We start from the raw sequence: 25,444 nt of genomic DNA, 5'->3' as shown, positions 1-25,444 counted from the left end.
AAAAACTAGTTTTCCTATGATATGTAATTACTCATTTTGGGAATTTTGGAATCTGTCTTGAACTTGTGGATTCTTGCTACCTTCTTGAAGCCTTTGGTTTTTATATTTGGATTTGGATTTTAGTAATATGACTGTTTGGAGATACCAAATGTTAGAATGTATGTGTGAAACTTCTGCCCAGGGAGGAGAGATTGCTTATCTGATATTAATGTTCTTCAAGGTGTGTACCTACATTTAAATCCCTGTTGCATTCTGCACAGAGAAGGACTGAGATTTAGACATGCCATGAGGAGAGGAGGGCTTATAGCACATAATTTAAATATTTTGCAAAGTGTGACTTTTCAGTCCTTTGCAGTCTGGTGTGCCCAAAAGATAGAATCTGTATGTGCTCTGTATCTCAAAGAATGCTGGTTACTGATAAGTACTTTTCTTTTGTACTGGCATGTTAACACTTATTTGTAAGATGTGGGCTAAGCCCAAGAAGGTCAATGGGTAGCTGGTCTGTCTATATGAAGTTGTTCCTGTTCTATTTCTTGGAATAACTGGATTTGAGAAATTTGATATATATCTGAATGCAAACACTGTTTTAATGATCTAACTGTTTTGACATGTTTGCTGTTATGTATTTTGACAAAACTCTTTCTTGTTTAGTGTTGTAGGAATAGATATGATTAGTTGTGCAGCTATAATGAAAAAATATTTGTGGCTTTTGGAATTTTCATATTCATATTTCCAAATTCGTGTTACAAAAAGGCTCCAATTTTGTAAGAATCACAGATAATGCGAATTCTTACACATGTGCATCATTTTATAACAGGATTATCTAAACTATTTAGCAGCTTTTATATCTTATTAATATTTACAAAATCTAGAAGTGTTTGGTACAGCCTATAAGAGGACATTAACTTCTGATAGCAATTCCGTAGAGCCGGACTTGAAATAGCCTCGTTGTACATTCTTTGTATGTATATATATAGCAACTTGCCTACTTTCTTATATCGTTGATGTTGTAGCTGGAAATTACTTGAAGAAAACTGCAGAAAACTTTCACCTGTGTATCAAAAGTGAAGTTTATTCCTGATCTGCATTAAGTATTTTAAAAGCTTAATATATGTATATATTGCTGCTTAAAAATTTAAGGTTACTTCAGTTGGTTTAGTTTGGTTATTCTGTTCTAGGCTTGTTTCTGAGGATTTTCTTGTGAGGAAAGCTTAGCTTTCTGTTGTTTAAATATGTTGCACTCTAAAATATGTTTAACCTTTTAAATTGAACTCAGCAAAACATGAAATTTAATTTAGCTCTGACTGATCTTTCAACATGATAATTATTATATTTAATTGGCTGCTAACATCCTTATAATGCTACACTTTAAAAAATTGTTTCTGCTTCATCAGAACTGAACAATGCTTCCCTTGCTTCATAATTGCTACCTGCTTCTTTTCCTTCAGCTCCATTAGATGTCAGTTGATTAAAATGGAGGTACCTGTAGTTTTCTTGCCTTTTTGCATTAGTTCTTCTAAGAATATTTTGAACCTGTATGTACATCTTCTAAGCTACTTAATATTTACATTATTTTTGGGCAATAATCCCGATAAATCTTTTCTACCTGATGATATGTTTTAATATAGCTTTTGTGCAGTCACAAGAAAAGAACATAAATCTGATAACGAGACAAAGATGATTGTTTACAATTTCCTTCTTAAGACAGAAGGACTTTGTCTGTAGGAAGTAAATGCTTGAAATACTTAGGAATGTTAGCAGAGTATGTGAATGTTACCATTCGCTGCTAACGTTATCTGGGAGAAGTAGCAGCCTATTGCTAAAGCTGCATATTAAGAAGCCTGAATGCAGTGCTAAGACAGTCTTGTCAAAGGCGAAGTGAGCACTGCTTTCAGCTTTGGAGAGACCTTGTTAAATCTGTTCACCAAACCTCTGTAAACCGTGGAGTACTTCTGTAGACACAGCTCATACCTCTACTATCTGGTTCATTTAGTATTGACAGTCAGGCAAAAACTCATATTATCATTATCTTATGAAAGACCCTCCCTCTCCTTTTTTCCATTCTTTTAACCTCATTGTACTGAAATCTTGTACATTGTTTTAATAGATTCTTTTTCCTGAATGATTCATTTGTAATAAGTTTTTCTTTTTAATTATAAAAGTAGTAGAGGTAGGAACTGAAGAAAATATGTTCTCTGAAGAAAGTATTTTTTCTAGATATTTTAGATAGCTGTCCTTACTGTGTTTATGTAAAGCTGATACTGAACATTTAACCATCTTTTATATGTTGCAACTGGAAAACAAAATAAGTGTTTACAACTGCTGCACAGCTTGTATTACTAAGAAAATAATCAACTAAATACTTCCAGTGAAACAACTAAATTTGAGTGCTACATGCTTTCTTTTATTAAATAGTAAAGCATCTTTGTGACAGACTGAAGTTATTGCTGTTTGATGGAAGAGTATTTTAAATGCCCTTCTTGAAAGATTGGAGGCTTGACTGGTTGGCTAGGAATGCTTGCTGTTACTCAGACTGTGTTTTCAATAGGGTATGATGTTTGTAATGTCACTTTTGAAACTGATACCGTGATATGATGATTGGAAAACAGTGCATAAATGAAGATAACACTAGGTGGTATGAAATAAAAATCTATCCCTGGGAAGGAAGTTACAGAAACAAGAAACAGAAAGAGAAGAAAAATGCGTATTATTCTGAACTTCTAGTTCTATTAAGTCATGATACCAGCATGGTCCACAGAATTTGTTGAGTTTTTTTTGTTAATACATACTTGTATGTATTGACAAGCATTAGGCATGCTTGGAAACCTTGTAATAGAAGTAATGTCAGAAATACTATTGTAAATCTGGAATTCTTTCCCCAGATTAGTGCAGTTACTCTTGACCTACACTGCTTCAGTAGGATCAGTACTTTTAAAATTAAATATCTCTGGTTATTCAAGTTTTGTTTTGCTTTTGATTGCTTGCATGTTTTTCAAATATTACCCATATTACCCTGTATTGCAACAGGAACTAGAAAAAGAAAGAACAGATCTTATGGAAGATGTGACTATGAACAAAAGGAGGATGAAAGAGCTAGAGGATAACCTTTTGTTCCGACTTACAAGCACTAAGGGTTCTCTGGTAGAAGATGAGAGTCTAATAATTGTCTTGAGTAACACTAAGAAGACTGCTGAGGAAGTAACACAGAAGCTGAAAATTTCTGCTGAAACTGAAGTACAGATCAACTCAGCCCGTGAAGAGTACAGACCTGGTGAGGGCAATTGTAGATAGTGATGAAAGACTAATGACTGGAGCATGTAGTTCAAAGAGCAACACCTAGAGCAAGAGAAATGATAGGATGAAAACAGGAAGACCATAATGGGTAGGAGGGAGCTGTGTTTTCCTGTAAATAAAGTGGATCTAGGAAATGACATATTGAGCTGTGGTGGAGAAAATAGTCACTATTATGCTTCATGTAAGATTTATAAAATGGAGTGATCTATTCTGTCCCGAGACTTCCCACTGATCTATATACGAGGGTACCAGTGCACCAAGTCTATTGGAGAAGAAACTTGGGAAAACTTGGTCATTCTTTCTCAATGACTTTCTCAAACACGGTTTTATGGACTGGCAATGAGACTAGTCTTTATTTTTTTGCATTATATCTGCAGACCCATTGAGTTTAGTGTGTTCATATTATTTTAGGGTATTGTAAAATGGTAAATGCTTGGCATCTGTTTTGGTGAATACTTTGTGATTCGTTACCATGGATCCTTATGTTACAGTCAACAAGTTTCATCTGTTTTTTTTTTTCCTAACTGAAAGTGAAAATGTGAAAAAAAAATGGTAGTGTGTTGGGGGGAGAGAGTGCTCTCTAGAATTAAAAATTATACCTGTTTTTTTTGGAAATGTATAAAATGATACATTTAATATATCAAAAATCATTACAGATTTTGTAAAACTGTTGCATTTAAAAACAATAGATTGACTTCTGAAAGTGAGCAAGTTGGGTCTGTTTAATCAACATAGTCTTTTTGGCCTTTATACGACTCCTGTAAAAGTCTGCATAAGAAATTGAAGTACTGTTTGGATTTCAAACAGTACTTCAAACCAACAGATTTTTTTATATGTATCACTAATGACTTGTGTATCCCAGTATAGCATCTTTTTGCTCTCCAAAGATGCTCATATTTGCAAACTGGATTTTATATAATATGCATTAGCTACAGAAATTTTTTTTCTGCTGCTGCATAGATGAGGATTAAAAAAGTATTTTAGTTATTTTTCTGGATAGTAAAGAATAGAGGAACTCAAAAATCTTGAGTTAGCATTAATATTCTTAAACTCTATGTACTTGCTAAAGAGTTACTGATTTTGTTCCGCATTTCTGCTCTGAATAGTCTTGTTTTCTATCTTTCAGTTGCAGCTCGAGGGAGCATCTTATACTTCCTTATTACTGAGATGAGCATGGTCAATGTGATGTATCAGACCTCACTTCGGCAGTTTTTGGGGCTCTTTGACCTCTCACTAGCCAGGTAATTTAGCTAACTAGAAGTATTATTTGTACTTATTCAGTCCTGAATGTAGTAGTACTGTAAAGATTTGTTGTAAACAGATACCACAAGGAAGGGTGTTGCTTGTTACAATCTTGACAGGAATTGTCAGCTTAAATACTCATAAGCTTTCATTTCTTGTTTACCAAGGCAAAGAGTCTTCACATTTACTTACAGTGCTTGGAAAATTGATATTAGCTAATTAAAACCGTTATAATGAGTGAATTTCAGCTCTGCAGAAAGGCTTAATTAGAAAGGAATTTTTTATTGTTGCTTCAGTCTGAAAGTTGTTGCCAGTTTGCTGTCTGATAATATGTCTTTGTGAAATATTTATTTTTAATATTTTCAGAATTCTGAATTAGGGCTTTTTGTCTTTACATAGTGCTCTCTTTCATAAAGCCTGTCCAAACAGACATTCAGTTCAACTGCAAACCTTTCTTCCAACAGATCTACCAAGAGCCCTATAACTAGCAAGAGGATTACTAATATTATTGAACACATGACTTATGAAGTGTTCAAGTATACTGCCCGAGGACTCTATGAAGAGCACAAATTTCTGTTCACATTATTACTTACCTTGAAGATTGATATACAGAGAAACAGAGTGAAGCATGAAGAATTTCTCACACTTATTAAAGGTCAGAGCCACTGAACAATTTTAAGTAGAGCACATATATTACTGTAGAAAAACCGTGGGCTGCGGTTGTGTCTCCTAGCCCACTTGCCACTTCCTTCTGCACATGAGAAGTCAGTCAAGTGAAGGAATACTCGTTTATCATTCTCTTTAGGTAGCAGACAACGTCATATGGTTGATTTAATTTATAGGGACGCATTGAGTTTTGACAACTTAGCTTTGAGAACTATGAGAATCTAAAAAGGAGAATTGCTTAATATCTTTTCAGTTAATATTTGTCTGCAGTCTGATTACTATTGGGTATATGAGCTGACTTTGAAAAGTTATGTTAAACTACTTTTAACTTATTTGGTAATTGCAGGAGGATCAGCAAGCAAATAGGAACTGAAAATGGTGTTAACTGTTTATAACAATATCAAAGTCTTAGCTGAACATGACAAGTTCATGGCTTTATTTTTAACTGCATGCAAGTACTGTGCAGCTTCACTGAAAAGCTTGGAGGCACTTAATATTACTTTTCCAATATTCTCCAAGAGCACAAGATACTTAATTCTCCAGGCAACAGTTATTTTTTTATTATAACTGTTAATTTTTCCATGTTGAATCTTCAGAAATTCTTAATTTCTTAATAAGTGCATTTTCCAGCAAACATTAATTTTCAGGCACTCTGCACAAAGAAATATTTAAGTAAGTCCTCAAGAGAGAAGCTGGGTAAGAAAGATTAAATGTAAGATGCATAGTAAATAAATTTACCAAACTACAAGCTTTATTTAACCGTAGGTGGACTGACTTTTTAAGGCAGAAAATTCCTACATTCTTATGTTTACAAATCTTGATTCTTACAGCTCTTTTTTTTTCATGTTTGTTTTTTTTTTAGTTTCAGTTGACATCCAAAGAAAGAAAATGTACACATTGGCTACATTACTACTTTATCTACATCATTAACAACAACAACAAATTGAACTAAAAAACTGAGCTTCTTATTTTTTTTCTTATAAGCTCAAGTTTATTCTTTTACAATTAAAAATAAATTTACATGGTGATAGGAAGCTGGTATGAATTAAAAAATGTTACGTTTTAAAGTTGGATGAAAAATAAGATTTGAAAATAAACCTTGCCTGTTACCTACTCAGAAATTTCTTAATGACCATCCTTATTTATTAAGTAAAGTCTTTCTCACTTTCTCAAGATTTGGAAGACTTCTCAGTTGTGTGGAATAGTCTTGCAGTATCTAGCTTACGCTCTCCAAATTTGTCCTATTTTTTTGTCTTTTGGATTGTCTTTGACAGTTCTAATTATATCTGGATCCCCACTTTTTGCAGGCGGTGCTTCCCTGGACCTTAAAGTTTGTCCTCCTAAGCCAGCTAAATGGATCTTGGACATGACTTGGCTGAACTTGGTGGAGCTCAGTAAGCTTAGACAATTTTCAGATATTCTTGATCAAGTAAGTAACAGCTTTTTAAAAGCACTCTCTTATCTGAGGGTAGTCATCTAGTGAGGACCAAGGCATGGAGACAGGAAACTAGCTTACTTCATAAAACAGAATGAAAGTGATATACCAAAGGTTGCGAGCAGTGGCCCTGACTACTTAGCAATCTGTATTGACAAAAAGACTAAAAAAATCCCCGGTGAAATAAGAAAAAAGTAGGAAGTTACACACTATACAATTATAATACTTCTCAGATAGGCATACACCCTGCCATTATTCAGCTTGCATAATGCAGCTTGATTCTTCTTCCTGAAGATTTTTGTTCCATCCCTGTTGTGCTTTCTTAGACCGCATTTTATCATGCCTATTCCAGTATTATTCTGTTTACATGGGGTAAGACTGAGAGAAGGAGTACTCAGTAAATTCAAAACCTGTATAAACGGTCCTAATGGACATTAAGTGTCCATTGTGTATTGTAGTTAATGGAATTAACTAAGTAATATTGTAGTTAATGGAATTAATTAAGTAAATTGCATTTGGTATACATTTATGGTCATGTGAGGAGTGGATATGAACCAAGTGTTCTCAAAGCTAACTACCTAGCTATCTATGTGCTGACCTTGCTATGCCATTATATCGTTAATGGAAAATACTTAGTACTAGCCCACCACTTATTAATATAATTTTGCACTAAAAATCTGAAAGCTTATTCTGTCTTTTATAATAGCCTTGCTAAATCTGTCTGTGACCCTCATTAAAAGTTTGTGAATTGGTAGCTGTAGAAATATGACTTGTCTTTTTAGTGAGATTTACTCCTTTGATGGTATAATTGCAGATTTCCAGAGCAGAGAAACAGTGGAAAATCTGGTTTGATAGTGAGAATCCTGAAGAAGAGCTTGTTCCTAGTGGTTATGGTCAATTGCTGGATTGCTTCAGACATCTTCTTCTTATTAGATCTTGGTGTCCTGACAGGACCATAGCTCAGGTACATTTATGTAGCAGACAGTCTACTTAGGGTTCACTGGAATAGCTATTACTGGATCACAGTTCAATACTTTTTGTATTTAATGCTAAAACTATTTTAGTAATGGACTTTTACATTGAATTTTCTGATTTTTTTTCATATAGGAATTTATGCATTCATTGCAGGGACATTGTTAGTAAAATGATTTCAGTATACTGAAGCAATATGAGGCACAGATTTTACTGTAAACGGGATTTCATCTGGAAACTTTTTTGTTTGTCCAATTCTGCCATATCAGTTCAGAAGGTATTTCTGGCTGCTCTTGCTAGTATTACTCACTGGAATTATAGAAGTATCCTGGTATTCTGAAGTAAATCTTTTAATGGACTTGGTAGGCTGAGGGAAAATAAAATATGAAAACAATTGAACTGAAGAACTATTTATTGCATGGAAAAATTATTAGACTCACCTTAGAAAAATCTATAAGACAGTCTGCTCAAAGTTTTTACTTTCAAAACATTTATTTAAAAGGGATAGAAATATAAAATCAAAGCTTAGTAAATGGTAAGACTTATTTTTAAAAATGTCAGTTTCTAAGAACCTATTTTTATTGTTATGTGCTTCTCCAATAGCAAGAGAATAAAAATTATGCAGTTGTTGACAATTTCAGTGTAATGGCAGGCACTTTATTGAAGTCAAAATGCATCCCATTCATTTCATGGATGCAAAGCTTTAGACATTGTGATTAGGTTCAGAGAAAGTCTGAGCACTTACTGGCGTAGCTGCAGTCAATAGAAGCATGGTGCAATGTAATGAATACCTGCTGTATGCCTGAAGCTGGTCACTCAAAATTCATGCCTCCTCAATTCTGTATATGGGGACAAGATATTCTTTCTGGTTTTCTGAAGACTGATAGTTTGTCAGGCTCTAAATGCTGCATATCTTTTGTCTCTGAAAAGTAACACAGGGTTATTAAAGGCATTTATTGCTCTGAGTCAGAAGTATTGGTACTGAGAAAGAACACAAGAAAAATTACCTCAGACTATTTGAAAGAGCCTGTTATATTTCCTAGTAGTAGGGAATACTAATCTAATAACTTTTGAAATAAATAAATAAGAAATAACAGAGATGGTCTTACCTGTTCCTCTTAAACTTCTACTTAGCTCCAGCTATTTTGATCATTACTACTATTAATTTATTATTTGTTTAAGCATGAAGATGGAAAAGACTTCCTAAAACCTTTGATACATATCTTCTAGCTTATTTTTCTCTCCTTTTGTAGCAACATAGCTTCTAGCTTATTTTTCTCTCCTTTTGAAGCACTTGGAAATGAAAGTTAAATTTTTAAGCTTAGAGGCCTTTTTTTTGGTTCTCATGGTAGATAATGGAAATAATATCCTTAAAATATTAAAACCTTGTTGAAGTTTTAATAAGGTTATTATTTTTCTTATATTGTAATTATAGGTATTGTATGTAATTCATAATATATATAGCATTACATACATAGTAGAATAGTTATTTTATAAGTTTTAACAGATCTTATTAGACTGTAAGAAATAAGGCACTTAAAATGCAGTGTGATATGTTAATATGTAAAAATAAATTTATTGCATGTGTGCATTTCTGATATAAAGTTAGAGCAGCCTTTGCTATTTGGTTTACTTACTGTTCATATTCACACTTGAAAGAAAATGGTTTTAAATGTTTAGATTTACCCCTTTTAATACAGGCAAGAAAATACATTGTTGATACTATGGGAGAGAAATATGCAGAAGAAGTCATTTTGGACTTGGAGAAGACATGGGAAGAGTCAGATCCACGTACTCCTCTTATATGCTTTCTTTCCATGGGCTCTGATCCTACTGACTCAATCATTGCTTTGGGGAAAAGATTGAAGATAGAAACACGTTATGTTTCCATGGGCCAGGGACAAGAAGTCCACGCTCGTAAACTTCTCCAGCAAACAATGATGCGTGTAAGAGACAAAAATCAGAATTGTTTGTGTGTCTATATTTGATGGTCATAAATTAAAGCTTTGTAATGAAATGAAGTTTTTTGTGTGTGATTAATGCTGATGCAAGAACTTATATTTATTTGTATGAAGAGGTGTCCTAAGCAACAGAATGACTCTTTCACACTCTTCATTGGCCATTGCAAAACTTTTGATGTTGTGCAAACATCAATATTGTTCCTATTTAATGGAGTTTTTGCTGTAGGTTGTGACTGATGAGCATGTCTAAATTGATAAATTATTTGGATTACGTAAATACTAAATATGCATCAAAAAGCACTTTACTTTTTTTTGTACTTTTAGTAATAAAAACATGATTTGTAAAATGATGAATTCCACATATATTATTGATGGTTACATAACCTTGAGAAAAGTAAAGCTATAAAGCAAAGCATTTTGTATTGCTGTAATCTAGATTTTGGGCTGGGATGGACAAAGATTCAAATTTCCTGTATGAGAAAGAAAATCTGAGATATTTCAATTTAATATGCTTTGACTATTGGGTGATAGTCCTGCTATACCTGCTGATGTGAACAGGTTAATTTTCTTGTATTCCTGAGTTATGGGCTTCTTCCCTGTCTGTATAACCAACTTTCCTCTGACTTTTGCCTCAGATTCACATTTGACAACTTCCCATTACTGGCTAATGAGCAGAGGAGATGAGAAGAACCATATACAAAAGATAAAGGGAAACAGCTTCTTTCATTTATTTAAGAAAAAGGCAGTCATTTCCCCACACTGTCTCTCATACCTTAATGAAGAGGTGTATAAAACATCTTAGTGAAGTGTAGTACTTATGTTTTGTGGCAGTAGATTAACACTATGTATGTATATTGATTCCAAGCCTGTGGCTTTTGTGAAAAACCAAATTTAGCAGCTTGCTCTGTCTGCAGAGGTATTTTTGAGCTCTCTTATTGAGGACCAGTGGAATTATGGGTGTAACTAGAAAAATAAAATTTATCTATCTATGTGCTTATCAGATCTATGACCACATATAGACATATTTTAAACTTAATTGAGAAAAAAAGTGCGTTCTGCAGAGCGACTATTTGAAAAGACCAGATTAGACAAATAAGGAGTTCTTACTGAGATCATTAAAAATATAAAACCAAACAAACTAACAAACCCCATAAAAGGATCAGCCCACAGCTTGGCTCAACTGAGTTTTCTCTTGCAGAAAAATATTTTGCTAATTGCACATATACCATTACTGTGACTATTGGTCTCCATTTTCAAATATATGTGAAAACAAATGCTTAAGGCTTTGGTTTTGTTTTGGTGAGCCAGTTGTGCACAATTGACTGTGGAGTATTTTTTTCCTTTAACAATTCTCACAAGCACTTGAATATAGCTTAGATATGATGGCTTTGTTCCTAATTTACATTATGAACAAAAAGTGATTTTAGTGCTTTCAGTTTGCAACTGAAACTACTGATAACTGTATATTCTGCTGTTTTACACTAGGGAGGTTGGGCACTTCTGCAAAACTGCCACCTCGGACTTGACTTTTTGGATGAGTTGATGGACACTATAATAGAGACAGAGACTGTCCATGAAGGCTTTCGACTGTGGATGACAACTGAAATTCACAAACAGTTCCCAATCAATCTTCTTCAAATGTCTATTAAATTCACCAATGAACCACCACAAGGACTCCGAGCTGGACTAAAGCGAACATATGGTGGTGAGTGTTGAGTGCGAGAATAGTAATGATTTAAAATTAAATTCTGCTATTTTTTGGACTTTCTGATGCCATCATGTGGTCATATTGTAGCTACCTATAGTACCTGTAAACTAGTATGAGTAACCATGCACATCAATGCCAGGGCACAGCTTGATCCTTGGTTTGAACTAGAAGTTGAGAAAGTTAAAAGAGAAGATCTACTGAAGTTCTGATGCTAAAACTAGTTGGAGAGCAGAACATAGAAATAATTTTTCTCTTCTCAAATATTGGATTCTAATAGCTCAGTTGAAATGCTTGTAAACAGTTTAAATTGTTAAGCTCCTTGTCTCTTTTGGTAGAAAAAACACGTATTAATCTTGTTGACTCTATAAACTGTTAAATGCTGTTCACATAAGATACAGCGAGGAAGGTCTATAATCAAAATGTCTATGGAGAAAACAACTTATGTGAATTCAACCATTAGAAAACTGAGTGCTTAAATTTTTCTGAGGTTTACTCATTTAATTTTTTTGCTACCCAAAAACAGGCTATAAACTGTCTCCAGAATAGAATACTTTGTAGAGCAATAATTTCCTCTTAGAAGAGGTTGGAATTCACCTGCATATCTCCAGTGATGTTTTAGTACTGATTTGAAGTAAATTTGAAAATACTATTCCTGTGTTTCTTATGAAGTCCACTTATAATCATAGGTGTCAGCCAGGATTTACTAGATGTCAGTAACATGGTGCAGTGGAAACCGATGTTGTATGCTGTAGCCTTTCTGCACTCCACTGTTCAAGAAAGACGCAAGTTTGGATCTCTGGGTTGGAACATACCCTATGAGTTTAACCAAGCTGATTTCAATGCCACGGTGCAGTTCATTCAAAACCACTTGGATGGTATGGATATCAAGAAGGTAATTAACATTTTTGTGGGAAAGGTGGTTTAAGCAGTGGGCTTAAATTTGATTTATAATCCTGAGCATGTTAACTGTCTATATTAACTTGTGCATAAAAACAAAACAAAACAAAACAAAATCTGTCTTCCCCTCAAACTTAAGAATTGTAATCATATAATATAGACCTTCTTGCCAACTTTAATTATATCAGATAATTAAAAGTGAGTCAGTGTATTTTAAATACGTTTTGTTAAAATCCTTTTTGAGTAAAAACTTTAAGACTTCTCTTCTCCAAATTATTTTGGCAGCATAAAGAAATGGAAAGTTGTCTTAGCAGACCATATAAGATTTTCTCCTACATTCCTCACTTTCATATGGTCAATTGTTGTATAGAGGTCTGTGGCAGATTACTTTGTAATTGGTATTTTAGTGAAATTGATGGCATGATTAGAATGTAGCTATATGCATTTTGCTCGGATGCAAGATTGGACTTAGTTATCTATGACTTCTATTTTGAGAAATCATAGGGATGCTTGAAGTTGTTGGAGGAATGCAGGATTCCGGGAACAAAAGAGTAGTAAAAAATAACTTTATTTCAAGAGAGACAGAGATGCAGGATTTGGTATATCAGCTGTTCTTACTAAGGAAGACATAAATGGATGAGAAGAGAATTAGCTGAAGTTAACGCTTTCTGCTTGGTTTAAGGGGATCTCCTGGAGTACTGTTCGTTACATGATAGGTGAGATCCAGTATGGTGGCCGTGTGACAGATGACTATGATAAAAGACTGATGAACACTTTTGTAAAAGTTTGGTTCAATGAAAATATGTTCAGTCAAGAATTCTGCTTTTACAAAGGATACAGCATACCTAAATGTACTATGGTGGATCAGTATCTTCAGCACATACAGGTTGGTAAATGCAAAAGCTTTTCAACAGAATAAAACAATTCACAAAAGTTTTTCACAAATTCCTGAGTTTCTGTGGTTACTCTCTTCTCTGAGGCTTCCTTATTGCTGTATAACAGTCTGAATATCTGTTAGTGACAGCAGTAAATAGGTATAATTGAAATATCTGTACTCTTTCTTTTCCATTTGATTTGCCTGAGAGATGTACCCAAAGGTGTACAGTCCTTAAAGAGAACAAAGAATAGCGTCAAGGTATTGGGCACAGCCTCACAGAAATAATAATAAAAAAAATAGTGATATGAAAGTATAATTCAACTTAAAATACTGTACATAGGCTAAAAATGAATTTAAGTACAGTGAGGTTTGGGCTGTGGTATAAATAACTCATAGCAGCATAAGACCGTCTGAAGAGAACTACAGGATGAAAGTATAAAAAAGCCTCTCACTTTACCAAGTAACATTTTTTTCTTTTTTCTTTTTTTGTATAATTATAAATAAATCCATTTTCAACTGTGCTCTTTTTGTGTTTGACTATGCAGAGTCTACCTGCTTACGACACACCAGAAGTGTTTGGTTTGCATCCCAATGCTGATATCACTTACCAAAGTACGCTTTCCAAAGATGTTTTGGACATCATCCTCAGTATACAGCCCAAAGATAGCTCTGGTGGAGGAGGTGAAACCCGAGAAGCAGTTGTAGCCAGACTGGCTGATGATATGCTGGAGAAGCTTCCTGCTGATTATGTACCATTTGAAGTGAGTTAAATGAAATTCTGTCAGAGACGACATTTACTCCACCTTGACCTGTCTTATTGTCAAAAAGAAGTAATGCCATTAATTTTTCTAAAAGTGTTTTTGAATTAATTCATACAGACAATACTTTAAAAACATATTTTATAGAGGCCTGACCAGACTCTTAACATCTATAATGAAGTCACTAGATGTGCATTGAAGAGCTGTTGTAATAGCTTTTTCAAAATATTAAACCACTTATGCTTAAGTTGTCATCTGCACTGTGGGAGGTCTTCAGTTTTACAGCTAAGCTTGTTGACATTGTATTAAAGAACTGAGTTGATGTTTCAAGCGTGTTAATGCTCCAAAAAGTATTACAACTTTAACATATGCATTACTTTGAGATTCAGCATACGTTCTCAAGATACTTTTAGGCTGCTTCACTTTCTAGTATGGAATGTTTTTCCACACTGAACTGGATGCTGAAAAATTTGATAAATGATGGCTTTCATTGGTTGAAGCCTGGCATCAGTATCTCAGGATCCATATTATGGGCGTATGAGCCCATGTGGTTTTACTTATAATGAAGACCTGTCTCACAGGTACCTCTTTTGTTAACTAGTGTTTTCTCTTCAGTTTATTTGGAAGATGGGATGTTTCTGAAGGTGAAAGTGTTTTCTTATATTTATTGGTGACAAAGTACATGGACACTCCAGTCTGCTGCATTCTGTATTGCCATCATCTGTACTACAGTTCAGTTGGAAATTTGAACAATTCTTATTGATTAATTTAAAAAAAGAGAGAGAGAGAGAGAAAGAGAGAGAGAGAGGGAGAGAATCCCAGTCTAGGTCTTTCCATAGTTCTTAAAGAGCCCTAGACTTTGAGAATGCTGACAGTGTAGTTTGCTTCCCTAATGAGACTGATTATGAACTTCAGATAAATGAGAAGGAAATGCAAGTAAAGTAGTTAAAATTCCTGTATTTCTTGCACCAGGAAAATGCTGAAGTTTTATGTTTCAGTATCTTTGCAAAGGTATGAAAAAGCATGAATATGTGGTTATGAGAATAATAAAGCATTTCCCAGCAGTTTTGTTCTGAAATGGATGTGAATCAATACAGTGTGTCACCAGAAAAAAAGTTCAAGCCCACATTTTGTGCAAGGGCTAGCTTTAACAGATTCCCAAAGCAGCAGCTTGCTCATTTAGGTATTAAGAAGCTTTAGTAATTAGGTAATTTTCTATTTTCACCTTCTTGAGGAGAATGAAATCTTGTGCCTTTAGGCTTTGGCAATGTGCTTTAATGAAAGTTATCCTGAGGACCAGATACCTGGGCTTGTGAAACCCTGAATTTGTCCTGCCAGGATGCTGAACAACTGTGAGAAGGAACAAGGAGGCTTGCTCGATCTGAAAGCTTCCTTTCTCTTTTCCCAAAGAAATGACTTTCCCCTATGTGGGCTATGCTCATGAGTATAGACTCTTTTCCTGTTTCTTATACCTGTTATGTTTTCTGTAGCCTAGTTTGTATTATGTAGTAAAGGCATAATTATAATTGTGCATTCTACCTGAGCAGCTGAGTTACAAATCGTAGTTTGAATTTATGCTTGCTGAAGTTTCCCATCTACCATCTTCCTAGAAGCCTGAGTTTTATGATTCTCCAAAAGAGCATAGAAGTTGAACTAGAAGCCTGAGATTGCAGCTTGCTCAGTTTTTTAGGTGGACACTGATTTAACGACGGGTTAAATCTTCTGGTAGGTAGTCTAGCTCCCTTCAAGTTCTACTCAGCATCTCCAGCAATGGATATGTGGCTTAATAAAGGTATATATTAAATAATGTCACTGTATAGCTAGCCTCTAAGGATTAGAAGAGCTTTTTTTCGACAGATCAGATCTGATCCTGAGTGTCTTAAATTAGAGGTGAAATGAAGAATTGAAGTGTAGTTTGTATCAATAAAAGTAAACGTGGAAAATGAAACCTTTTTACATAGTGGAAGTGATTAATTTATATTATTTTTGTTAGAGTAGATAGGTAGAAAAATCCTAATAAGCGTAGAAAGCTATGCATATTGCTAAGAAAAGGGCTGCTGTATTTTCCACCTATGTTGTGAATAGGACTGTAGAGATTACAAAATTTCTACTTATATCCATACAGCTGTTTCTAATTTGATAACTTCAACACTTCTGAGTAAAAACATACCAGCAAGTTGTATTAGAATACAAGACTGGCTGGCCCTGTGATAGTTCCCAGACATTACTGATAAATAGCACTAGTACTCTATCGCAAAGTGGCTGGGGTAATCACTCTGATTAGTTCAAAGTGAATCCTTGGGAACTGCCTTTTGGAATTAAAGTTAGAATCCTTGGAATGGGGCATTGCTGTTTAAATTACCTTAGCTCATAGAGTTAGGAGCAAACCAGGAGCCAGGCTCTGAATACAGTCAGTCTCAGCCCCACAGATTTCTCTTGGAACAAGTCCTTTATTTCTATCATGCAAAAAACTCGAATATGCTAAACTGACTTCAATTCATATAACTTCCTGAGTAAAAGTATTACATCTTAATATTGTATTGGTGTCCAACCTTCGCATAAAGACGTCCTTGGCTTTTACTTCTCTTGAAATGGCTTTGGTGTTCTCCCTACAGATAAAAGAGAAATTAAAGAACATGGGACCATTTCAGCCTATGAACATATTTTTGCGACAAGAGATTGATCAAATGCAGAGGGTCATTACCTTAGTGAGAAGCACTCTTACTGATCTAAAACTTGCCATTGATGGAACAATTATCATGAGTGAAAGCCTGAGGGATGCATTAGACTGCATGTATGATGGAAGAATTCCTGCCAGATGGAAAAAAGTAGGTGTTGATTAATTTGATTCCTACATCACTTGTTTTATTTATTTACTTTCTTCTCTTTTTCTTTGAAAAAGTGTTTATTTTTACAGAGCTGAATTGAGCTGCCAGGCATACAATAAAGACATTTTTTGAATACAAGTGTGGATATTAGACAGGACTGCTCAGGTAGAATCTGGACAGGAATAAGCACAGTCAAAACAGTTTCTTTTTGGACTAAAAATAGAAAAGAATTTTACAATTACAAACATTTTGCATTTTAACAGACTGTTGCATATTGGTAACATGGAAGGCTAGAGAGAAGAGAATAATTTCAAATACTATGAAGGATTTTCAAAAATAGCAGCCATACTAGTGGACCACATGGATGCTATTCTTTGAGGCTAAGACTAAGACTAAGTCCAGGAAACACACAGAATGGTTGAGGTTGGAAGGGGCCTCTAGAGAGCATCTGTTTCAACTCCCTCCCCTACTACAGCAGGTTGCTCAGGACTGTGCCCAGTTGGTTGGGTTTTGAGTATCTCCAAGGATACTCACGTTGTCTCTGGGCAATCTGTTACAGCAATCACTCTCACAATAAAAGATTTTCTTCTTATGGTTAAGTGGAATTTCCTTCCTTTCAATGTGCCCATTGCTTCCTGTGATGGATAACCACTGAGAAGAGTCTGGCTTTGTCTTCTTCACTCACTCCCATTAGGTATTTATACTTGTTGATAAGATCCCCCTGAGCCTTTTCTTCTTGAGGCTAAACAGTCCCAGCTCCCTCACCCTCTCTTCTATGTCAGATGCTCCAGGCCCTTTGCTGGACCTGCATCATCTTGATTGTGCTAGTATGCGTGGTATGGTACAGCTGATATTGCTATGATCTTAATGACAGCAGTTTAATTTCAATTTAAGTCTAACAACTTTCATATTTTAGCATTGTGCTAGGCTAGCTGTGTTAGTGGTGTTATTTCCAAACTGGAATAAAAGTAAATATTTCAGTAATAATTAGACACTTACAGAGTAAAATGAAACGCTGACTGTCTCAAAGAAAAGAGAGAGGAACTGTCAGATGCACAAAAGCGGCATGATATTTTATTAAACTGCTTGTGATAATTTTTTCATATGTTGGGACTTGTTCCTTTTCACTGGACAACTTAGAGTTGTTAAACATGTATAGATGTGCTCAGAAAAATATGTTGCCTTTTTTTTTTTTTTTTTTTTTTTTTTTTTTTTTTTTTTTTTTTTGTGTGTGTGTATAGCTTCAGATGGAATTGGGCTTCCTTTAAACCTACTGGTCTAGCAGGACAGCTCTTCCCAAGTATTTTAGTGGCAACACTTGATTATATTCGAAGACAAAATCCAGTCACCTAGCTTATTCTTTTGAAGGCTTTTAGCTTTTTCCACTATAAAAAGCTTTCACTGCAATATATTCATAGTCAATCCCCATGGGTTGAATTTTGACATCTCTATTTAGTTTAAAGAATGTAATTCAGTTATTCTACTCTTTCACTCATAAATTATAAGGAGAAAATGATTATTTTTAGGGAGGATTAGAAATGCTAACAGTAGCTGATGGGAGGAAATACATTCTGTGCGATGTATCTTGTAATATTTAGTACCACAGTTAGGAGCTAAGGAGAGGAAACACTCTTAGAATTCAGAATGTGTTAGGTAAATGATAACAATACCAGTGTTAAATCTAGTGAAAGGGAACTGTATTTGGAGGATAACTTGTGAACTTCAATTGTAGTATTGGAATCTGGAGCACAGCTAATGATTATAGTATCTTATGTGGTTACTTTGTTTTGCAGACTGCTTCTAAGTCTTTCCCTTATATGTGCAACTATGTATATTATATTATATTATATTGTTTTATTTTATTTATTTTTTTACAAAGTTTCTTCATGGTACAAAACCTAGACCATAACAGATGCTTCACTATGATAGAGCAGATGCTTCAGTATGATAGAACTATTCAAAGAAAAGTTATAAATCTTCACACAGGCAAAGCTCAATTTTCCTTAATTTTGCTTTCAAAAATGGCCAAATTGCTTCAGAAGAAGTCCTGATATTCTTGTGCAACACCCTTGGCTATAGAAAGACAGGTCAATAGTACTTCTTCCTAGTTCAAACAGCAGGCTGATTTTGCAAAAACGTAATAAAATAGGTAATTACCACAGGAAACAGTAAGTATGTCTAAATGGACAATTACCACAGGAAACTTTAAGTATATCTAAATGGAATGGTAGGCATGAATGTGAACAGAGCAAGGATTTGCTTTAGATTTCAGTAAATGTCATTCTGGAAATGACTTTTATCCATCAGACTATAGTTTCAAATATAAAATAGAAACTTTAAATATGCTTTGTTATATGCCTTTGTTTACTACCTTGTGAAGAATTACTTATTACTTACATGAATATGAAGTTTTAAAAACTGTTGGACAGAATTAAAAAATGAACACTCTATTACCATTTTTAGGCATCCTGGGCTTCCAGCACACTTGGTTTCTGGTTTACTGAGCTGCTAGAAAGAAACCACCAATTTCACAACTGGATTTTTGAAAGCCGACCAAGTTGTTTCTGGATGACAGGATTTTTTAATCCTCAAGGATTTTTAACTGCAATGAGACAGGTAAATTGTATTTAATGTCTCTTTTTGCTTATTCTTAGATGTACTTTTTTATTAACATATATTGGTATGATGAAGGCTAAGTTATGTACATGACTCCATTGTATCAGCAAGGAAAATATGTGACTGCATAACTGTTCAATATTTCTTGAGTGAAGCATTCTTCCTCCATGTATACTTTTTTGTTATCAACCACTAGTGTGTTAAAATATATTTCCTGCTTTGACACCAGCCCCAAATATATCGAAGCTACTTTAGAAGCTTTAGCTACCTGTTATTAAGATGAAGAAGTAATACGTCATGTTACCATTGAAGTGTCCCTGTAGGAGGTGCTAAGTCCATGAATTTCTTTTTTTTTCTCCTTTGGTCTGTAATGAGTCCGTGCCCAGTGGAGACTTGCCAGAATAGTTATTCTTCTGTTCATCTTCTGTTATGCTTCTGCGGTTGTGTAGCTGATTCGTTCTCTCTGCATGAAGTATGAGAGAGTTTTCTTTATTAATGCATATAAACTATGAAGTTTGATGTACCTCTTAATGTACCTGTTTGGACTTGCTGATCACTTGCTCAAGATGCTAGCTGCATTTAACAAGTGAGCTACTGATAGACATACTTGGACGTAAAGTGAAGGCAATAATCCTCTGGAACCTCTGTCAAATTGGGAAGAATACTCAGGTGGGAATCCAGTGGGGAGTTCAGACAAACGTTAAGTTAAGGAGGAAACAGACTGAAGACTTTGAGAGGGGGAAATAATCTCCCCTCTTGCTCTGAGACTCGGGTACTGTAATTTTTGGATATCAGCCTGAAGTTCTAATGGGTGACTACTTTACTAAAGCTGCAGACATAGAACCTTGAATTTATAAAATAAGACATTTCTTTCCAGTGAACAGTACTAAGCTGGGGTTTTCTTTCCGACCCAAGCTTGTCGAAATGATAAAGATGAAGAGTCATAATAGTGATTGACCTATAATCATTTTACTTCTTTAAAGCAGCTAAGTAACTGCAGTGTGGGGCAAACATTTTTCAAATTACTTCCAACCTCTTCGAATAAAAATCCTGAAAAATATTTATAAAGTCGAGATAAAACTTAGATCTGGCTTTACATAATAGCATGGGGTAATAAGGGCTTAGGAAAGATAAATGAGTCTTGTCCAATGCATTAAGTATTTATTGGTGAAATTTGAAATATGTTTTGAATCTAGCACGTATCCATGTCCTAGTGTTGTCTAGGTTTTTGATAGTCTCTTTATGTGGTTTTGTAGCTGAGTAAGAAAACAGTTAATGAGGACTATAACTGTAAGAAATGGAAGATAACCCCCAAAAGTATGCACCAAATTATGCATTTGCTTTTGTCATTGGGACGATTTTACTCAAATATAGTTAATGGTTTCCTAATTCATAAAAGCTATAAAATTTTCATTTTCACAGGAACTAGTTACCATTGGCATTCGCTCATTAAGTTACTGCTGTGATCTTGAGCTATTGTACAAAATAGAAATATTATAAAAGGATGGAAGGCTTTTTTTGTAGTACCACTCTGACAATTAGAGGTCAAACTTCTGAAAACGTGAACATCAGACAAAGTTAAAACTTCTGTATTTGAGAGGATAACTTGTGACCATACACCAGAAGTATGTTTCTAATAAACAAAAAATTAAAGTATTGCTTTGTACACACTTGAAAGAGTGCTCTGCACACACTTGAAAATGTAACCTCCAGATTTTCTTGCTGTTTGGAGCAGGAAATAACACGAGCTAACAAAGGATGGGCTCTCGACAGTGTAGTGCTGTGCAATGAGGTCACTAGATGGATGAAGGAAGACATCTCAAAGCCTCCTCTGGAAGGTGTCTATGTGCATGGGCTGTATCTGGAAGGAGCTGCTTGGGACAGAAGAAACATAAGACTGGTTGAATCTAAGCCCAAGGTGCTCTTCGAGATGATGCCGGTTATAAGGATATATGCAGAGAATAACAGTAAGTGTCTAACTTGTAGAGGACGCAATTTTCACAGAATTCAAGGCAACATTCTGTTCAACTGCATGAAAGTCTATTTAGGGTGCAGAGATTTCATGAGGCTATTGCTATTCCTGTATAAATACTGAATCTTTCTTTTTTGGTGGGGGAGGCTTCCCAGTCTTCCATATTAAAAAGAAAGACCTTTTGACTTTTCCTTTGCCTGGCTCTTTGTAATTGATAATAGCCACTATTTGCTCTAATTTTATATTGGTCATTACCTTTTGGTTTTAATGGTGTTAATAACTTTTTGAAAACCCATTACAGATGAGCTGTTCTCTGCCAAACACACTTGCATTTAGTTTTCCATTGGCAATATATTTCTACTACAATTAAAGGTCATGATTCTCTGTACAAACACATACATTATTATAAAGCTAATGTCTACTCCAATGATGATATTAACATAACACTGGAAACAAAAAGGCTTGCTTTTGTATATTTGTGTATTGGTTGTGTGTAGTATTGAAGTGATGATATTAACTACTCCAATGATGATATTAACATAACACTGGAAACAAAAAGGCTTGCTTTTGTATATTTGTGTATTGGTTGTGTGTAGTATTGAAGTGGGTTGTAAATGAAGTTAGTCTTTTTCTCACTGGCATGTTCTCGTTCGTATGAAGAGCTAAATAACCATTCAATATGAATGGTTACATAACTGAAGTATACGTAGCAGAAACATGGATGGCTGCGGAATGTGGCTCCCAGATTGTTATGAATTGCTGTAAGCTCAAGGTGACGGTCACATCAACCAATAAATTGTTTGATGCCTAAAGCTGAATAACTTCTTTTCCCCCGCCTCAAAAGCCAGTGTTCAGAGGGGGAACACTAAGCTGTATCTCTGCAGTGTGCATGCATCTATACATATTTTATATAAATGTGTATATATGTATATAGACACATTTTTTCTGGACAAGGCTATGTCTGAATGAACAGAAGCAAGTAAAAGATGGAGGGAGCTGATGGAAGATATTTTAGTCTTTGAGGCAGAAAAAGTCTATGAGAATAGAAAGAAAACTAGGGAGGTGAAAGACAACAAACTAGATTATACATTTCCATAAAGCAGTATTTTAAATATTTTTTTTGCATATATAATAGGAATTGTTGTTGAATAGGAATGTGCAATATCTGATCAGGAATAGTTAGGAATATCCAATGTTGAATGTAAAATTGGAAACTTGTTTGCTCCTCCAAAAACAAAGCCTGTTTATGCGCTGTTTTGCTAGAATTTTTTGAAATTGATCCTTTATGAGAGGAGTAACCTGGATTTTACATTTGCCTTGTGTCTAGACCTTTATGGCCATGGTGGTTCAACTCAGTTTCATTGATTTCCATGTCTCTTCTGTCTTCTCAGCTTCAAAAGATCCATGTCTATACTCTTGTCCAATCTACAAAAAAGCAGTTAGAACAGATCTGAATTACATAGCTGCTGTGGATCTTCGAACCCTTCAGCCTCCAGAGCACTGGATCCTGCGTGGGGTAGCACTTCTGTGTGATGTCAAATAGTGTTAGAAAAGGCTTCTAAGAGTTCTTGTTTGTTTTTAAAAGTAAGCACCAATGTTTAGTTAGCTATATGGTAGGTCACTTTTAAAAATATGTTTACTAAGTCATAGACTCTATGCTTTTTAGTAAATTGTTATCTGTAAAGCTGTACAATAGGCTTATAAGGCTAAATCTTGAAGTAGTAATTAGTTTGGTAAATAGATTCAAGCACTACCTTTGACCTCTGTTTATTTTCATGATAAATATTTAGTCTTCCTATTAATTCTACTTTGAACAAAGACTAATTGATTTGACCATGGTTACTTTTATGTGGTTAATTGTGCTTGCACCAGGACTTACCTTCAAGTGGTTAAATACAAAGCAAGTGTCTTTTTTTCTATGGAAAGCTAAACTAAGTTGATCATTCATATTAGTTAATATCTCTCATTGTGATGATCCAAGATTATCTCCTAGCTGATAGTTTCTAGCTTGATTGTTGCCTAAATAGGGAAGGTGAGAATGGAATAATGTTGCACCTGTTTTGTCGCTTTCAGGACAATTGGGTTGTGTAGCATGGGGAATCAAGCATTTGACAGCTGCTAGAATTCATTACTATCTGGTTCATGACTTATATTCAGTGGAGAGAAAGAAAATTGTTCCATTATACTGCTTGTTTTCTTTTCATTTGCTAGTGCACCAGAAGAATTGAGTCAATCTTCATCAAGGTTATTAATTTTATGACATCAGTTTTAGCTTTGTTTCTGCTCTAATTTTGCAATGTTGTGATTTTGTATGTTGTCATTTTCTTCCTTTTTTCTTTTTTACTTATGTGCTGCAGCCTTTTGGGCTTCTCAGCTAGATAGGAAAACTGTCATGTGGGAATCCATCTTCAGAGAGAAATGTCAGCAGCTGTAGTTAGTTGAACTCTACTGACTTCACATATCAAACAAACTTTTTTTTAATCATTAAAATGTCAGTGTAGCTTTGTTGCTGACTCCAGTAGGTCATGTATCTTAGTGATCTACTAATCATTTGTGATAACAGGGGACTGCTGCAGAAGAGGCTGTTACAAAAGAACCAATATTTCTGGTGCATCTGCCATATGTTAATCCCCCAATGGAGAAGCTGTTTTCAATTTTATGCCAAATCCATAGGTGATATTGGAAGTGTTAGTTGACTTATTTATTAAATAAATATATTAAACATATCTCCTGCCTACATCCAATATTTTAAGAAACAAAAATCTTATTAGGCTGTATAATTGTCTTTGTATTTTAGTAGGAATGGAGGTGTGAGTGTTCATATCTAAAGTCAAACCAGTTATGAAGCATAGATGGAACACTGATTCCATTTGAAACCTTAGCTGTATAGGTCTTTCCATCTTGAAATTATCCAGTCTTTTTTTTTCTTTTTTTTTTTTTTCTTTTTTGTAAGTCGCAGTGAGGCAAACTGAGCATGTGAAAATCTCCTTTACAGAGGAATGGAAGAGGGCAAAGGGTAGTGGCCTTGAGAGAAGAAGTGTAATAAGTATATAATATTTTGACACTTAAAGCTATTGTTTGAAATTGATAACGCCCCTTAACTTGCCAGAGAAGCCATTATTTCTGCTGAGAACTGAAGTACCTGTTTCAGTTTTTACTCTGAGGGTACTATTTATCCTACAAAAAAGTAGAAATTAAACAATAGATGTTTGACTGCTGTTACAAGGACTTTTTTTTCCAAAGGTGACATCTTAGAACAAGAACATTTACGCAAAAAAGTAGAATTATGAAACTGTAAACTATGAAAAGAGCTCAGTGTGGTTTAGCAGTAGGCAGCGTAACAGGTTAGATACTGTTTTTTACATGAATTGTTTGCAAATATTTTACAGTAACTTTGCACTTTCTCTGTTAAATCACCACAAATATTGCAGCCAATATATATAGCTTCTCACTCAAAGACTCTCCAAGCTTGTATAATTTGAATAAAAAAAGCTGCTTTTTTTTTTTTTTTTTTTTTTTTTTTTTCCCTGAGAAAAACATCTTTTCATGTTAACTGACCTTACTATGTCATATATAACAGTATACCCTCCTGCATTCAGGCTGGAATAGTTCATAGCTACCTTTCTTGCTCTCAGCAAGCAAGATTCTAGCACAGTAGTACCTGATCAGTTTGAGAAGTGCACCTGTAAGTGGTTCATCTTATCTTACAATTTCATGGCTAATCTGATCAACATATACTTGGAAAGTAAATGCTGACAGATGGAGCAGCCCGATAGCACTGTACATAATTGTGACAGAGTATGTGGGCAAAGCATATCTAGAAATCCTTTGTGGAATGAAGAAAGATGTGCTTAATATGTCTCTGAATTATCATTTGCAAAAAAGCAATTCCTTTACATTAACGTAACTCAAGTATATCAGTATTGTTGCAATCTGCTTTGCATAAAGTGTGCAAAAGATAAAATAACCCATTGCAACCAAAGTTGAAATGAATGTGTGCCTTCAAAGAATTTTTTTTACTTCATTTCACCCCCAAAATAACTTGATTTGCATTTATTTATGACACTGTATTGTGGAATAATAAATCTGAAGAAAATGCGTATCATAGACAGTGACATACTGAGTTTTCATTTTAAGCATTTAGAAGGTATTTTATCTTTTTGGAAAAAAAGTAAGCCAACAAAGTAGCAATTTCAGAAAGAATAAAATATCACTTAG

At 34.6% G+C, this 25,444-nt stretch overlaps 1 protein-coding gene across 2 annotated transcripts in view; it reads left to right on the top strand.

Annotated features, from left to right (window-relative positions):
* The window catches only part of DNAH5 (dynein axonemal heavy chain 5), a 139,459-nt gene extending 116,690 nt beyond the window's left edge, over window positions 1-22,769 (top strand). For both annotated transcript variants that reach the window (XM_062567994.1, XM_062567993.1), the window contains exons 66-79: window positions 3,028-3,271; window positions 4,421-4,535; window positions 5,001-5,191; window positions 6,510-6,631; window positions 7,452-7,601; window positions 9,310-9,555; window positions 11,056-11,275; window positions 11,965-12,170; window positions 12,858-13,061; window positions 13,598-13,813; window positions 16,426-16,638; window positions 19,102-19,254; window positions 20,990-21,221; window positions 22,618-22,769. In XM_062567994.1, coding sequence (XP_062423978.1) covers window positions 3,028-3,271; window positions 4,421-4,535; window positions 5,001-5,191; window positions 6,510-6,631; window positions 7,452-7,601; window positions 9,310-9,555; window positions 11,056-11,275; window positions 11,965-12,170; window positions 12,858-13,061; window positions 13,598-13,813; window positions 16,426-16,638; window positions 19,102-19,254; window positions 20,990-21,221; window positions 22,618-22,769 — 2,664 coding nt within the window. The remainder of the gene's footprint in view (window positions 1-3,027; window positions 3,272-4,420; window positions 4,536-5,000; window positions 5,192-6,509; window positions 6,632-7,451; window positions 7,602-9,309; window positions 9,556-11,055; window positions 11,276-11,964; window positions 12,171-12,857; window positions 13,062-13,597; window positions 13,814-16,425; window positions 16,639-19,101; window positions 19,255-20,989; window positions 21,222-22,617) is intronic.
* Window positions 22,770-25,444: the final 2,675 nt, after the last annotated feature.

The sequence above is a fragment of the Rhea pennata genome, chromosome 2 (genome assembly GCF_028389875.1).
Source record: "Rhea pennata isolate bPtePen1 chromosome 2, bPtePen1.pri, whole genome shotgun sequence".
Classification (NCBI taxonomy): Eukaryota; Metazoa; Chordata; class Aves; order Rheiformes; family Rheidae; genus Rhea; species Rhea pennata.
This window is presented reverse-complemented; position numbering and strand designations above follow the sequence as displayed.